Source organism: Gymnoscopelus braueri, assembly GCF_963280865.1.
Source record: "Gymnoscopelus braueri genome assembly, chromosome: 23".
NCBI lineage: Eukaryota > Metazoa > Chordata > Actinopteri > Myctophiformes > Myctophidae > Gymnoscopelus > Gymnoscopelus braueri.
This window is the reverse complement of record NC_137625.1, coordinates 28,475,126-28,492,089: the sequence shown is the minus strand read 5'-3', so window position 1 is coordinate 28,492,089 and position 16,964 is coordinate 28,475,126. Positions and strand designations below refer to the sequence as shown.

Genomic DNA, 16,964 nt, shown 5'->3' with positions numbered 1-16,964 from the left:
CTCACCACAGCCAATCCTTGGTGCAATCACCACAGTGTAAATACACCTGCGATTTATCAACCAACTTGTTCGTTCCGCTTCACGACAGACCAAACATGGGTTGTCGTGAGTACTGCACTTGTAGATCGGCTATTTCTGCTATTCCTTTCTTTCACGTTCGTCGTCCTCCTCCACCCCAACCTCCTCCTTCCCTCTCGATTCTCGCTCTTCTTCCTTCTGTCTCTTCTTTCTCTAGGAATCCAGGGGAGGGGGGGGGCGGTGACGGAGCAGAGACGACCGACCGCTCCCCGAGTAGATCGAGCAACGATGGCCGTCAGCTCCTGAGTCTCGCCCTACCTTAGGTTCCTCATCCCGTTCCATATTCATCTCGTTATACGTTTCAATAAACTGTTAAACTGAAGTAGAGGTGTGGTCTCTCACTAGTGAAACGCCAGTCAATCAGTGGATGTAGCTGTACCGTATAGAGCTGATTCTGGGTCCCCCGCGTGGGAAACCAACCATCTACCACTCATCCAAATGGGAATCCCCTCAGGCCAGTGGGGGAATCCCCCCCCCCCCCCCAGGCTAAAGGAGGCGCGACATTAGGTTTTCTGGGCTGCAGGCAGGCCTACACTGCTACTCTACGACTACCCCCCCGCACCCCAGAAAACCTGATCCCAGCCTGGTCCCCAATGTAACTGCGCCAAAGCAGAAATTAACTCTTAGGATTTTGCTGCGTAGAATGATTGGCCTTGGCTCTCTGTGTGTGTGTGTGTGTGTGTGTGTGTGTGTGTGTGTGTGCACATGCCAGTGTTTTCTTCTCACTATAGGGAGCCTTTGGTAATTGAGATGTTTTGTCCCCAGGACTGTCCAGGTTGCATTGCGGACAACAACAACACATACTGTAGCAAGGTGGGTTTGTTTGTCCTGGAGGCGGGGTTGTGTACAGCATTGGTTCTGTAAGTGGGATGGGTGGGGGGTGGCATTGAAAAGTTTGACAATCACTGGTGTACAGGACATACTGTAGGGGTTGGGGTCGGGAGGGACGGAGGGAGAGGGGACGGAGTCAGACCGGAGGGGGGGTTAGATAGAGAGCCCTGGCGAGGACTGTTGCCAAACTATTTCTGCCCCATGCTATTTTTACCCCGGGGGTCAGAGAGTAATGGTTTTATTCCCACCCGGGCTCAATTTACTGTCGGGGGGTGGGGGGGGGGCAGACATGCTGTACAGGGAGTGGGGAGAGAGAGAGGACGGAGGGGGACAGAGGGATGGAGAAAGAGTATAAAACGGCTTTGGGTGCAGAGACAATTACAGTGCACAGAGCAGAGAGCAGGGAGAGATAGATATACGGTGCCCTAAAGAGTTATTTTCTGTGACCGGTGACTCTGAGGCAGAAGGCCACATGCACGCGCACATGCACACGCACACGCACACGCACACGCACACGCACACATACAGACACACAGTGGTGTAAAGTAACTAAGTACATTTACTCAACACAGTACTTAAGTACAATTTTGAGGTTTGTTCACTTTACTGGAGTATTTCAAATTTTCAGTACTTTTACTTCTACTCCACTACATCTCAGAGGAAAATATTGTACTTTTATTAACCACTTCAGCCCTATATACCGGCAATTTGAAAATAGCCAATCAACAAGTTCACAATGCGTCGCAATATGAGCTTGTAGATCTGCTATTTTCAAAAGATTTGTATACATGTGTTATACATTTGAAAACGTGTGTAATGGGACATTCTGCATAATGAGTACCTTGTACTTTTGGTACTTTGAGTATATTTTGATACCAATACCTTTGTACTTTTACTCAAGTATATTTTGAATTCCAGACTTTTACTTGTAACAGAGTATTTCTAAATTGCAGTATTGATACTTTTACTTAAACAAAACATTTGAGTACTTTTTCCCATCACTGGACAATTGCAGGGAACAGAGGAGAGATAGATATTCAGTGCCCTAAAGAATAATTTTTCTGTGACCAGTGACTCTGAGGCAGAAGGCCACACACACACACACACACACACACGCACACGCACACGCACACGCACACACACACACATACTGCTCATCTGCCAGGGACCAGTATACAGTGGTGTCACCGCGGTGATGCCATATGGCGTGGAACCAGGAAATGAGACGTTGGCCTTTTATCACTATAGCAGATAGGCTACTAAAGTAATGAAGACGTTCAGTGTTTGGACACGCCGTCTTAACTCTCTCTCTGCACACACACAGCGCACATCAACAGGGACACAGTGAATGGGACGTAGGAACAGTGAGAGAACAATATGTCTTTTGTAAAGCCCCCATACAACAGCCATGCTGATGCTATACACACCTATTCCTGGTCCATAAATCATAGCCTTCAGTGTCATGCTGCAAACTCAGCAAGGGGAGGGGAGAGGAAGAGAAGGAGAGTGGGCCAGAGCAGTGGTGGAAAAAGTACTCAAATGTTTTACTTAAGTAAAAGTATCAATACTGCAATATAGAAATACTCTGTTACAAGTCCGGAATTCAAAATGTACTTGAGTAAAAGTACAAAAGTATTGGCATCAAAATATACTTAAAGTACAGTACCAAAAGTAAAAGTAGGCTACTCATTATGCAGAATATCCCATTTCACAAGTTCAACAAATAAAATAATAATAAAAAAATCTTTTGAAAATAGCAGATCAACAAGCTCACAATGCGTCGCATCGCGACGCATTGTGAGCTTGTATATCGGCTATTTTCAAATGGCCGAAATGTATATAGGGCTGAAGTGGTTAATGTATGTTTTGTAATAATAATCTAAATCTGCAAAGTAACTAGTAACTAAGTTGTCAAATAATTGTAGTGGAGTAAAGTACAATATTTGGATCCGAGATGTTGTGGAGTAGAAGTAAAAGTATTGGAAATTGGAAAAACTCAAGTGAAGTACAAATACCTCAAAATTGTACTTAAATTAAGTACATGTACTTAGTTACTTTCCACCACTGGGGAAAGGAGAGCTAGAGAGCTGGAGGGGGTGGGACGGGGAGAGAGAGAAGAGATACACAAGGGATTTTATCTCAGGGATATCTTCCCAGTAAAGCCTCTGAAATTAAAGTCATTAGTCAGTAACGGTTCACACACCTCCTCCAGCAGGACAGGTTAACTTAACCGTGCCCTGTTCTTTTACAGTCGAGTACACAGGCAAATGGTTATAACAACTACATCTGTACCATTCATGTTGGTACAGAAGCACTATAGAACACAGGCAAGCACCATTGAACAGTTGGTTCTCAACCTGTGGGTAATTAAATTATTATCTTTGCAGATCAAATTAGGGTAAATGTCCTACGATTTATTTTCTCCTCCGTTGATGCCATTTGACCTGTCATAAGGGACAGTCTGACACACCTCTAACCTCATGCTTACCAGGCAGTCACTCTACCCATTGAGCCCTACTTCAAGTAGTTTTCAAAACATGGAGTGCCAGTGCACTTTAAAAATACATATTTATATACATATCTTTCTGGTGCCCCCCATAAGAAAGATTTGTATTTAAAACTTTAAAAAAAGTGCCTTGCCAATCCATGGCAAGGCACGCCTGTGAACCAGAATGTTATAGGTTTGATTCCTATCCCTGACATTGTGTGAAAGTATCGACAAATTTGGAAAAAACATATAATATATTCTTTTTAAGTATTAAATATAAATCTTTCTCATGGGGGTCCCTGACACTACATCTTTTCACGTGGGGGCGTTGACCTCAAAATGTTTTAGATCCACAGATATCATGCTGTAGGTGAATGGATAGAGTGGCTGCATAGTGAGCCGAAGGTCACAAGTTCAAGACCCGATTGCTGCAGTATGTTCCTGAGCAAGACATACTCTGCTGCAATTATTTGGTAATACTACTGGTACTTTCACTTGTAACAAAGTATTTCTACATTGTGTGCTACTATTTACTTAAAGGGGTAGTTCACCCCCAAAATAACTTTTTTTCTATTGATTACTCACCCCATGGAGCCTTGAATTCATAGATATTTTTTAGTTTTTGTCACATTCCTAAGCCAATAATTTCATTATAATAAATTTGTCCCCATTGATTCCGGTAGGAGACACAAATGCATTTGTGTCTCCTACCGGAATCAATGGGGACAAATTTATTATAATCAAATAATAAAGGAAGGAATGCGACTAAAACAAAAAAATATCCATGAATTCAAGGCTCCATGGGGTGAGTAATCCATAGAAAAAAAGTTATTTTGGGGGTCAACTACCCCTTTAAGTACACAATGTGACTACCTTTTCCACCACCGCTAGTAATAACAGAGAAACAATATAAATATTATATGAAAATAACTCAGTAGTGAGCAGTACTCGACCATAGCTGAGTGGTCAGTGAGCTTACCTGGGGGATCCAGAGGCCCTGGTCGATCTGTGTTCGATTCTAGGCCAGGACACATGTTGAGGTGTCACTGAGTAAGACATTGGAGTTGGAGTGGAGTTTCTGGGTGAAAGTGTTTTTTTTTAGGTCACCCCATGCATTGCCATTGATAATGAATTGGGCGCTTAAAGTTAAATATTTCAAAAACTACAAATCATTTCAAAGTAAAACATCTCAAGGATGCATGTCCACAGTAAGGTGGATTTTTTTGAACTGTGAATGGAGTTTCTAGGTGAAAGTGTTTTTTTGAGGTCCCAAAATCTTCCATCGACCTCCATTATAAATCTCTGAACTTTTAAAGAAGTACAATTCTAAAACTATGAAACATTTCAAAGATTCCTTTTCAGGCAAACATGTCCACATTAAGATGAAAATGTTAAAGTTTGAATGGGGGTTCTAGGTGTAAGTATGTAGGACTAGTAGCCTGCCAAAGTTTGTACTTTTTTCCCTTTAAATGTCCATTTTCATTGACAATAGCCTGGTTCCAGACTGGACTTCTCTCCCTCCGAAGTTGTGAGGGACCACAGAGATTCCAGACTAATATCTACGCAGTGATATTAGTCTGGCCATGCCAGGCTAGCACAGTGGATTCAAACCCGCACTTTGAGTCAGGTACTGGGGTTGAGTGCTTAGTCCACCACCGGACATTGACATGGACCATTAAATGACCTCTCTCGCCTTTTGTTCCTTAGGGCTTATGTTACTGAATATAAGATGATTCACCATATAGCCTGCAAACTGAGCTGAGGCTCACTGTGAAACCAACACCAGATGGAAGGAAGAAGACGTCTCTCTGTACATCCTGAGTCACATCTATATTTGGGCTGATATTCATATCAGCGTATCCATTCCTAGGTGGGTTCCCATAACTAGGATGAGTGTGTGCGTGTGTGTGTGTGTGTGTGTGTGCGTGTGTGCGTGTGTGCGTGTGCGTGTGTGTGTGTGTGTGTACAAAAGTAAAAGTACTAAAATGTTTGTAAATAGAAGATCTACAAGCTTGCAGATCGGCTATTTTCAAATAGCCTATGTATAAAATAGGGCTGAAGTGGTTAATGTATGTTTTATAATATAATAATTTATATCTGCAAGGTAACTAGTCCGACTAAGCCTGGGTAACTTACGGCCGCCACATCAGGGCCCTAGAGCAGTTCCACATACTTCAGCGCATCCTGGGAATTACCTGGCGTGATCGAGTGCCTCACTCTGAAGTACTCTCAAAGACCAACTGCAGGAGTATTGAGGCCACAGTTACTCAGCACCAGCTACGATGGCTGGGCCATGTAGTAAGGATGCCCTCAAACCGCCTGCCTCGCAGAGTGCTATATGGCCAGCTACACCATGGTCGACGGCTCGACGCTCTGCTGGAGGGCAGAAGAAGCGATATAAAGAACAGCTGAAGACTGCGTTAAAGAAATGTCAAATCAGACCTGAGGCCCTGGAGGATGTTGCTGCTGACCGTAACACCTGGCGTCAGCTGTGCCGGGATGGGACCCAAATGCTGGAGGAGGAAAGGACAGCCAGGAGACAGGAGAGGAGACTCAGGAGGAACACATCTACAGTTGCCGTTGCTACTACCACCACATACACTTGTCCTATACTGCAATTGTGTGTGTGTGTGTGTGTGTGTGTGTGTGTGTGTGTGTGTGTGTGTGTGTGTGTGTGTGTGTGTCCTGGGCATGACGTTAAACTGCCTCGTTGTAACATCGTGAATGTAGTAGGTGCAGTGGATGCATTTGCAACTTCTGTGGACTCTGTGGTTTGCATACAAGAAGGCACTTCTCACCGGTGGAATCTACCAACAGCCGACGCTACCTGAATGCCAGGTGGGACTTCCAGGCCCATGAGAACAACTACAGAGAGTGCTTTAACACCAAGCAGCAGTGCAAGACAAAGAACTTTGTGTCCTCTGGTGATCCAGCCAAGGACATACCCACGGACTGGTTGTCGAAGGGTTTCAACAACTTGGGATGCCCAAAGACGAGGCAGAAAGGCTGGCAAAGTATTGTGCTGTCTCACTCTCTATTGTTCTGCCATATGTGGCGGAGCTGCCGCTACATGTGCCCATGGAGTGCTGAGTGACATGCGTGTTGTATCATGAGGACATAATCCATGAGTTTGTGAATGTAACCTTTACTGCTCCTAAAATATTTGTGTCCCTGTATGCTTTCCCTATGTGTGGACATAAATAAATTGTTAAGCTTTGTGTGTGCGTGTGCGTGTGTGTGAAGATTCTTACATGGTGTATGTTCCCAACAAAGTAGCAAACTTTGAGAGTAGCACACAAAACAACATTTTTCATTGGGGTATGTTTCCTTCAGCTGAGAGAGGATTAACAGGCCACCTGAACAGAGAATGATTCCGAAAACACATCCATCAGAAAAATTGAAACTCTTTCAAGAATGTATTACTTTAGGGCAGGATGGGAGTGGGAACATTGCTAAGTCAACATAAATTCAACCAAGGTGTTTCTGTCACTATTTATTGCGCAATCTCCAAAAGATTTCTACCTCCACTTTTTGTTTTTCGTTTTCAATTCTGAGGACATTTTCTACATTATTGTTTTACCCCTACATCCAGTTCACTTAATCTCTATCTCTATCTATTTTGCACAAAACCGCTGAGATAGAAAGTGATGTCCATGATGCAATGTGCGGTCCAGAATGTCCAATGACCCACAGAGGCCTTTCCTGCCACATTGTGAAAAACGACTTGGTCAAATCCAGTAGTGGAAAGTAACTAAGTACAAGTACTCAAGTACTGTACTTAAGTAAAATGTTGAGGTACTTTTACTTTACTGAAGTATTTCCAATTGTTTATACTTTAACTTTTACTCCACTATACATCTCAGAGTATATATAAAAATGCAATTCATTATTATTATTATTACTTTGTAGATTTTGATTATTATTACAAAACACACATTAACACGATTTAAACTTTGTCTATTTGAAAATAGACGATCTACAAGCTCACAATGAGTCGCGATGCGACGCATTGTGAGCTTGTAGCTATTTTCAAAAGATTTGTATTCATTTGAAAACTTGAAATGGGACATTCTGCATAATGAGTACTTTTACTTTTGGTACATTTAATTACATTTTTATGCCGATACTTTTGTACTTTTACTCAAGTAAATTTTGAATTCCGGACTTTTATTTGTAACGAAGTATTTCTACATTGCAATATTGATACTTTTACATAAGTACAACATTTGAGTACTCTTTCCACCACTGTACATTGTGAAAACCGACTTGGTCAAACAACTCTTGTGTGTCCTGATGGCAAATGCTGCAATGCATCAAAAGCCAGCAGCCACACATATGAACACTCTAAATTTCTTGTGTACATCAGTGAGTAACCTCCAGTGCAACATTCTTGAAAGGAGCAGACCAGCTTGTTAGGGTACAGCCAGTACTGAAAGCATTTTCACCTCAGTTTTAACATTTGTAAATAACTGAATATCAAAAGTGAATGTCAATTATGAGTGTTTTAATCAGACCCTTAAAGGTAGGGTAAGTACTTTTTGGTTAACCCCCCCCCCCCCACACACACACACACTTTATTCTGATTGTAATCAGAGCTATAGAGTGTTTGTTTAGTAACAGGGGTCTCCCCGTCTCTCCAGCTCTTTAATAAACAGAAAATACACGTTCTAAGTAGGTGACAACATGTCAGCCAATCGGCAGAGAGCACCCATTTATCAGTGTTACAGTTCCAATTTTGTCTGCTCATTTCTTTGTGTCATCACTTCCAATTTCACTTGTTTAATTGGTATCCCGACCTGAGAAAATGCATTTTAATCCGTTTAATAAAGAGCTGGAGAGACATGGAGACTCCTGTTACTGAACAAACACTCTAATGAGTACAATCAGAACATAGAGCTATTTAACACTTATTGTAACCAAAGGAAAATCACTTACCCTACCTTTAACCGAGTTCAACTGCTGTACTTAGTTATTAGATTTGTTCCAGTGCAAGTCAAGAATCACTTTAATTCAACGCACACAGCTAGTAGAAACATGACCTTACTATAATGAGAAATGTATCAGGCAGATAGAGTCCAATTAGGCGACATATTCACGGTGCGACACCAGCTGGCGTTCACTGCACAATCCACACGTCTGGACGCTGCTGCTTCATCAGCAGTGGTGGAAAGTAACTAAGACAAGTACATGTACTCAAGTACTGTACTTAAGTACAATTTTGAGGTACTTTTACTTTACTTGAGTATTTCCAATTTCCAATACTTTTACTTCTACTCCACTACATCTCAGAGGCACATATTGTACTTTTACTCCACTACAATTATTTGTATGAAAACTTTAGTTACTAGTTACTTTTCCAATATAAATGATATTATGAAACATACTTTAACCACTTTAGCCCTATTTTTACAAGTTCACAACGCGTCGCATCGTGAACTTGTAGATCTGCTATTTTCAAACATTTTAGTACTTTTACTTTTGGTACTTTAAGTACATTTTGATGACAATACTTTTGTACTTTTACTCAAGTAAAATTTGAACTCTGGACTTTTACTTGTAAGGGCGCGCTCCCACCAAGAGTTGGCTGGCCGCTGTTTGCAGAATCTGCCAATGCATTGTCAATGCAAATGCGTTGATTCACGCAAGAGCAGATTTTTCCGCTAGTCGCGCAGACCTTGCGTTTATCTGCTCTCCGCGACTAAGCATAAAACTGCTGGAGGCAGGCGCTGATTTTCTCCCTCTGTCCAATCGGGTGAGTCGAAGGCGGACCGTCTCAAGACTCAGGAAGCAACATGGTGCTCAAGGCAGCAGGCACAGGCGGTGCGGGCTACGGGGAGGCTCCTGAAAGTGAGTGACAGGCGCGACACTCCCGTTTTTTAGAATCCGCTGGCTGCAAAAAACTGTGGCCGCGCACAACCTGCGTTTAACAGCGGCCAGCCAACTCTTGGTGGGAGCGCGCCCTAACAGAGTATTTCTATTGCAGTATTGGTACTTTTACTTAAGTACAGAATTTAAGTACTTTTTCCACCACTGCTGCAAGGAAACATGCGCACATTTGTGGAAGAACACGTTCTGTGTGAAGCAGTGAGCGGTCTCTGCCATTCTGAAGTGCAGTGTGGAATCATACAGCATACAGGGCTGGCAGGAACCAGGTTTACTGGCAAACTACATATTGTTTAGACACAAATGTTATTAAATATGAATCTCCATGCAGCGTTTCTATAAGACAATATAAACAAAAAGGTCTTGGCACGGCTTTCAAGCAGTACATAATAGGCACGGTTACATGCGTACTAATAACCCCATCTCTATCTGAACAACAAGGATGATAACCTGGTGAAATGAAAAGACTACAGTCCCTGTCATAATCAGATGAACCCTAACCCAACAAACTCATCCAGATATCTGCTCAAACTTTTGATTCCTTTGGCTGTGAAAACACCATCATATCTCTGCTGTCCGGCAGAAACCAGCTAACTCCAAAATGTTCATTTTTCAGGAAATGAAAAAAAAGTGGAGTTAGGAGGTTTTGTTCATCATTGATAAGAACAGCTGAATGGACCTCCAAGCTCACAATGAGGTTGGAGGTCAAAAGGGAGTGGAGCCTGGAGTCAGCAAAACTAGCTAACTCCGGTTAGCTAGTTCCAATGGATCCAATGGAGTTAGCTGGTTTTGTCAGAAGCGCTTTTTAATGCATTTCATTGGTTCAAATTTTTTTTTACCAACACACAGACGTAAAGGGTGTTCAATAGCCTGATTTATGGGAAAAAATGCAAAAGCGTCAAGATAGTTAGCTGGTTTCTGCCGGACAGCAACGAGGGGGTGGGGGCAAAAACAAGAGTAACTTGACATGGATGCAATTCCTGCGTGTTTGTTTACACGCACATACTACTGTACAGCAGTGGTCTTCAACGTTTTTCAAGCCAAGGACCCCTTAGCAGAGAGAGAGAGTTGAAGCAGGGACCCCCACTACATATTGTATAAAACTGCGTTGCAGATTAGCCTAAACGTTTTCATAGATTTCATAGATAGCTTGTTTGGCAGCACTATCATCAATGTTGTACAAATGAATGTTTTTTTGTTTGTTTTTTATACATTAGCTTCTCTATTCATTCACGTTAATGTGTCATTTTCTGACATTTAACCACTTTAAAGCCTCAATACTAAACTTGACCGTTCTGTACTTGGTTAGCTCTTTTTTCCCTCATCACCAAACCCCTTTGGCAAAAATAGCAGATCTACAAGCTTACAACGCCTCATGCTGCGAGGCGTTGTGAGCTTGTAGATCGGCTATTTTTTATTTATTTATGTTATGTTCCCCTCACTCCCCTCAGAATCCTATCACACAAAGATGTGGGGGACCCCCTGTAGTAACTCTGAGGACCCCCTAGGGGTCCCGGACCCCCTGTTGAAGACCCCTGCTGTACAGTGAGTGGTGGTGGTGGTGGTGAACACTGTACCAACATAAAAAAGAAAAAAAAGAAAACAACAAGAAAATAAATAGAAACATTGAACTTTCATCTCATATGGCGATAGCTGCAGGCTGGATTGTGTTTTGTGCATCCGATGTGTGGCATTGTGGGAAATGACGTTATTGTGTGCATGTAAACGTAACCATTATGAAACGTGTCAAAACAGTGACTCAGTAACTCCATGTGCTGTTCCAAGGTGCAGGCTACCGAAGCTAAATCTTTACAACAACAAAAAAGAAAAAGGAGTTTAAATTAAGACTTTTATGTATCTGTGCTAAGTGGTGACAATCCCAAAGAAGAGAAATAGTGTTTTTTGGGGGGAAAACAGACAAATCTAATGTTCTATCTTCTAAGCAAATCCCTCTTTTCTCAGTCGTTTCGGTTAGATTGAGGAGAACACAAGCTTAGTGTGTCTCTCTGCTGCTAAATCCAAAAGGGTTCGTCAAAAAAAGTGCCACAAAGTCACCAGAAACAAAGAAGGTATCCAAGTATCCAAAAGGCACTGGTTGTCACATAGTCCCCACATGGTCAGTTCAGCTTGAAGGGATATTATATTGTCTTTAGTCTAGACAGCGTTAGAAGGATTTCTCCTTAACGCTATGGGACTTTGGAGCCTTTGCGCTCGCACCACAGGCTGCGCAGCCTCTCGTCTTTAGTGAAAATAAAAAATACACTTTTGCTACTCACCAAAACAAAGACGGTTTTATGGAGTTGAAAGCCTACTCTACTTAGTGGGAACACTCTGAGCCTCCCACCTCACGTCTAAAACACACTTTTTAGCCAGAAAAGAAAATATTTCACCAGAAGGAAAAATCTGGTCAATAGATTTTTTCTAGATTCCAGATTTTTCCTTCTGGTGAAATATCAGCTTTTTGGGCCAAAACGTTTATTTTAGACGTGAGGTGGGAGGCTCACAGTGTTCCCACTAAGTAGGCTTTCAACTCCATAAAACCCTATTTGTTTTGGTGAGTAGCAATAGTGTATTTATTTATTTTCACTAAAGACGAGAGGCTGCGCAGCCTGCGCTACCGGGGGTGTGAGGGGAAAAGATGGAAAGTCCCATAGCGTTAAGGAGAACTCCTTCTAGCGGAATGGACCAGAGCTATCTTTAGTCCTGTCACTGTTCTTTCATAAAGCAGCTTTGTTCTTTCTGTGTCGGACCGGGTGGTCCGGGGGTGGTCCTGGGCTAGGACAGCCTCTCCATTTCAAACTGGCTGTGGTGTCCATTAGGCGTGCAGGCGCTGTTGGGAGAGTTCGATCCCCAGGCTTCCGGCGCCCGGCCATTGTAGCCCAAATTGGGCAGCGCCGCCGCGTCCCCCGAGGGTCCGTGGGGGACGACCGTGAGCGGGGTGAAGTCGTCCGCCGGCCCTGGCGGCGGCGCGGGGGGCTCGGGGGGCTTGCGGCCGTAGTAGAGCGCCCAGAGCAGGGTGAGGGTCAGCGTCATGGCCAGGATCTGGGCCACGCCTATGGACACGCCCAGGAAACGCAGTACCTGGAGCTGCTTCGTTCCCCGGATGAAACTGTAGATCTTTGGCCCGCAGCCCTATACAAGACAGACACACGCACGCACATGCACATGCACACGCACACGCACACACACACACACACACACACACACACACACACACAATGTTTTAATTTTTGGTGGAGGCTCCATCCCTCTAACCCTGTACCATGTATGGTTAAAGGTGAGCCAGCTGCTAAAAAGACAAATCAACTGTTGCTCTTTTTTGAGGAAGTTGAGAAGTTTCAATGTGAACATGAAACAATTTGGGAAATAATTGTGCACAAGTGGTGCAGTATGATTACTGGTGCTACCCTTCATAACCTTCAGCACCTGTATGAAGTGAGGGTCATCTCAAAGGCACAGACCCTTGTTTTGGACCCTCCAAAGCTCCAGACGCTTTCATCAGGGTGGAGGTTTAGTGTCCCCAAAGGCGGCATTAATAGATGCAGATTGTCCATTTTCCATCTGCTATTGTTTTATAAACAAACGCATTTTGTAATCGCATCTCTCTTTCTTTTCCCCAATGATTCATTGTGACAGTGTGGGATATATAGACCTTGTATTGAGTTTGTGCACAATGTATTGTCTGTATTTGTATTGAACTAAAGCAAATTGCCCCTCGGGGCCATTAATATTTTACAAAGAAAACAAAGCAAGGTATTGTCATACTTTGGCTTCTCCCCACAAATAAAACATGATAAGAACTAATAGTCAGTCCATGTTCATGTGTTATTCCTTTTAAAGGTAGGGTAAGTGATTTTCTTTGGTTAAAATAAGTGTTAAATAGCTCTATATTCTGATAGTACACATTGCTAGACCGTTTGCTCAATAACAGGGGTCTCCATGTCTCTCCAGCTCTTTAATAAAAAGAAAATGTATTTTGAGGTTGGGATACAAATTTTATCCAATCAGGATAGGGAACTCTCAGTCAAGATACAGATTAAACAAGTGAAATTATAACATTTAAGCTGATACATGGGTACTCTCTCCTGATTGGCTGACATTTTGTCACCTACCTGAAAATGTATTGTCTGTTTATTAAAGAGCTGGAGAGACAGGGAGACTCCTGATATTGAACAAGGCCTCTATAGTAAATATGGAATCAGAAAATAGAGAAGATAACTTTTTAACAGAAAACTTTTTGTTTTAACCAAAACATATCACTTACCCTACCTTTAATATGTCAAAATGAAAACATTTCATAATAAAAGTGTTTGTCTCTAAGCAGAAGAAACACTCCCACAGAGTGTGACCTGGAAATCTGCAACAGCTGCACTGGAAAACAAACAGAACACGCGCATGCACACACGCGTGCGCGCACACACACACAGACACACACACACACGGACACACACACGGACACACACACACACACACACACACACACACGGACACACACGCACACACACTCTCGCACGCAGCCAGAAGGCAAACACTCCCAGCGATGGAGGGAGTGAGGGAGAGAGGGACAGAAGGACAGAGAACAGGAGCAGAGGTGTGGAAAGGCCAGCTTGAAGACTGTGTCAAACCTATTCCTCTTTCTCTCTCTCTCTCTCTCTCTGCCAGTGGGAAGTTAACTTTGTGATGCCACATGCCTGAGTGTGATAGTCTCCACACTACTGTTGGTATAGAGACAGAGGGAAAGAACAGGAGAGAGAGAGAGAGAGAGGGGAGTATGGAGCTGTTCATGCAGACAGACGTGGTGGTGAGAGAAGAGGTGGATCATGGTTGACTCCCTCACACATTCCCCTCTCACTGATACTCCCTACTGCTGCCTGTATGAGGACTACTCACTGACTGACTCATCACACCCTCTCTCTCACACACACACACACACACACACACACACACACACACACACACACACACACACACACACACACACACACACACACACACACACACACACACACACACACACACACACACACACACACACACACTGTATCCTGTCTCCTAGTTGACACAATGTATTGTGTATCTACTTCCCACAGATTACAACCACACACAGAGATTTTGAAAACATGACCAATGACAAAAAACTCCCATATCTGCTGGGCGAAGTACAACAATGTGCAAACACAGCAGCAAGATTCGTGAGTTGCTGTGATAGGAAAAGGATATCAAACGGAACACAACCACCCTAAAGACTTATCATTGGGTATATTCCGGCACTATAACTGCACCCAGTGATCTTGGTACATAGAAATTGATCTATTGAAGATTCTGACTTTCAAATGTACATCTTTTTCGTTTTGATTGTATTGCTGTATTGTTGTATTATGCTTTCTGCTTTGGCAATGTAAACGTATGTTTTCTCATGCCAATAAAGCCCTTTGAATTGAAATTGAAATTGTATTGTTTTGCATGCAAAGCCACTGAGCTCGTTCCATTTGTTTATCTCTGTAACAATGCGCAAAGTACCAACCAGAGAGTTTGGTGTACAAACTGCATAATCACAGTCATCAGAACAGAACAGCACTGTCGTAGGCTTAAACCATTGAGACCGGGAAAGCATCTGTCATTTTAGATTTTAACCACTTTATAACCATTATCTTATACTTTGGCTATTCTAAAATAGCTTGTAGATCTGCATTTATTTAGAAAAATCATGAAAATTTTAGCAAATATATATATATTTGTGAACATTTTTAACTCAAATCTTTGCTTCTGGGGGATTCTACAAATGTCTTCTAAATCCTAACAGTTTTTTTGGAAAAAATACTTATGTTGCTATAATATCAGTGATTCTCAAACTTTTTTCATGTCAAGGACACCCAAAATGATATATCTGCTGTCCGGCAGCAACCAGCTAACCCCAAAATGGAAATGACAAAAACAAAACAAAAAGTGGAGTTAGGAGGTTTTGTTCATCATGATAAGAACCTCAATGCTCACAATGTGGTTTGAGGTCAAAAGGGGGTGGAGCCTGGAGTCAGCAAAACCAGCTAACTCCACCCCCCTTTGGTGGACTTAGCTGGTTTAGCAGAAAGTTTGAGGATCCAATGGAGTTAGCTGGTTTTGTCAGAAGCAAAGGGTGTTCAATAGAACTGATTTATGGATAAAAAATGCAAAAACGGAAAAATTTAGTTCTTGCTTACGAAATCTAAAATGACACAGATGCGTTCCCGGAATGAATGGCTTAAACTCAGACAGGATGATGCACAACACACAAGCTCACAGGGGAAATTCATGAGACACAAACATTTAAAAAAAAATCTTTATCTTTAAGGAGTGTGCATGCGTGCGGGGTTTTAGACAGGTCTAAAGAATCCCTAAATCCGGGGCAGGATAGTGAATCAGATGGAAATTTGGTTTTGTTTTTTTCAGCTGACTCAGCAGCTACAAGTCTGGGAGACGTTTTCTTATTTGTTGCTTTTATATAAAAAAAAGACCAGAAGCCGACCACTGCATTACACAAAGGAATGATACAGAGAGGCAGGAGACAAAGATAGAGGAATGGAGAGATGGACAATGAAAAGAAAGGAAGTTGTTGAGACATTGTTCAGAGATACAGATTGACCATGTGAGCGTGTGTGTGTGTAGGCAGGGGTGGAACATTTTTTTTACTTAAGTAAAAGTATCAATATTGCAATGTAGAAATACTCTGTCACAACTAAAAGTCCGGAATGAAAAATGTACTAGAGCTCACAATGCGTCGCGATGCGGCGCATTGTGAGCTTGTAGATCGTCTATTTTCAAATGGCCGAATTATATATAGGGCTGAAGTGATTAATGTATGTTTTGTAATAATAATCAAAGTCTACTAAGTAACTAGTAACTAAAGTTGTCAAATAATTGTAGTGGAGTAAAAGTACAACATTTGTCTCTGAGATGCAGTGGAGTAGAAGTAAAAGTACTGAAAATTGGAAATACTCCATTAAAGTAAAAAAAAAAAAAATACCTCAAAATTGTACTTAAGTACGGTACTTGAGTAAATGTACTTCGTTACTTTACACCACTGTGTGTAGGTGTGAGTATGTTGCGCGTGCACGAGCGCAAATGCAAGAGCAGCAAATGCAAGCACATACACATTTGTGTATACATTTGTATATCTGTATGGGAAAAGTAAAGCACACACAAAAAAAAAAAAGAAATATGTTATGCTTCTTTGCACGCAGCTGCTGTTGCAACCCTTCCAGCTTCTCTGGAACAAAATGAGAAACAAAATTGGATGGATTTGCTCCAAGCGTGCATGTGTGTGCATGTGTGTACATGTGTGTACATGTGTACGTGTGTGTGTGTGTGTGTGTGTGTGTGTGTGTGTGTGTGTGTGTGTGTGTGTGTGTGTGTGTGTGTGTGTGTGTGTGTGTGTGTGTGTGTGTGTGTGTGTGTGCGCGTGCGCACGTGCGCACGTTCGTGCGTGCGTGCCTGCCTGCCTGCGTGTGTGTGCACGCGCCGGTGTGTGTGTGTGTGTGTGTGCACACGTGTGTGTGTGTGTGTGCGCTGGTGTGTGGGTGTGTGTATGCACACGTGTAAAAAGGCAGTAGTACAGTCAGTGTCAGCCCGGTAGAGCGTATAGACCCTGCTTCCATGCTTAATTGGATGTAATGGGCGCACTCTGTCTGCCCAATCTGGCAACCCCAGG

General features: G+C 42.6%; 1 protein-coding gene across 1 annotated transcript in view; it reads right to left on the bottom strand.

Annotated features, from left to right (window-relative positions):
- Positions 1-11,860: 11,860 nt before the first annotated feature.
- The window catches only part of tspan12 (tetraspanin 12), a 35,661-nt gene continuing 30,557 nt past the window's right edge, over positions 11,861-16,964 (bottom strand). The window contains exon 8 of the mRNA XM_080420836.1: positions 11,861-12,412. Coding sequence (XP_080276962.1) covers positions 12,056-12,412 — 357 coding nt within the window. The 3' untranslated portion in view covers positions 11,861-12,055. The remainder of the gene's footprint in view (positions 12,413-16,964) is intronic.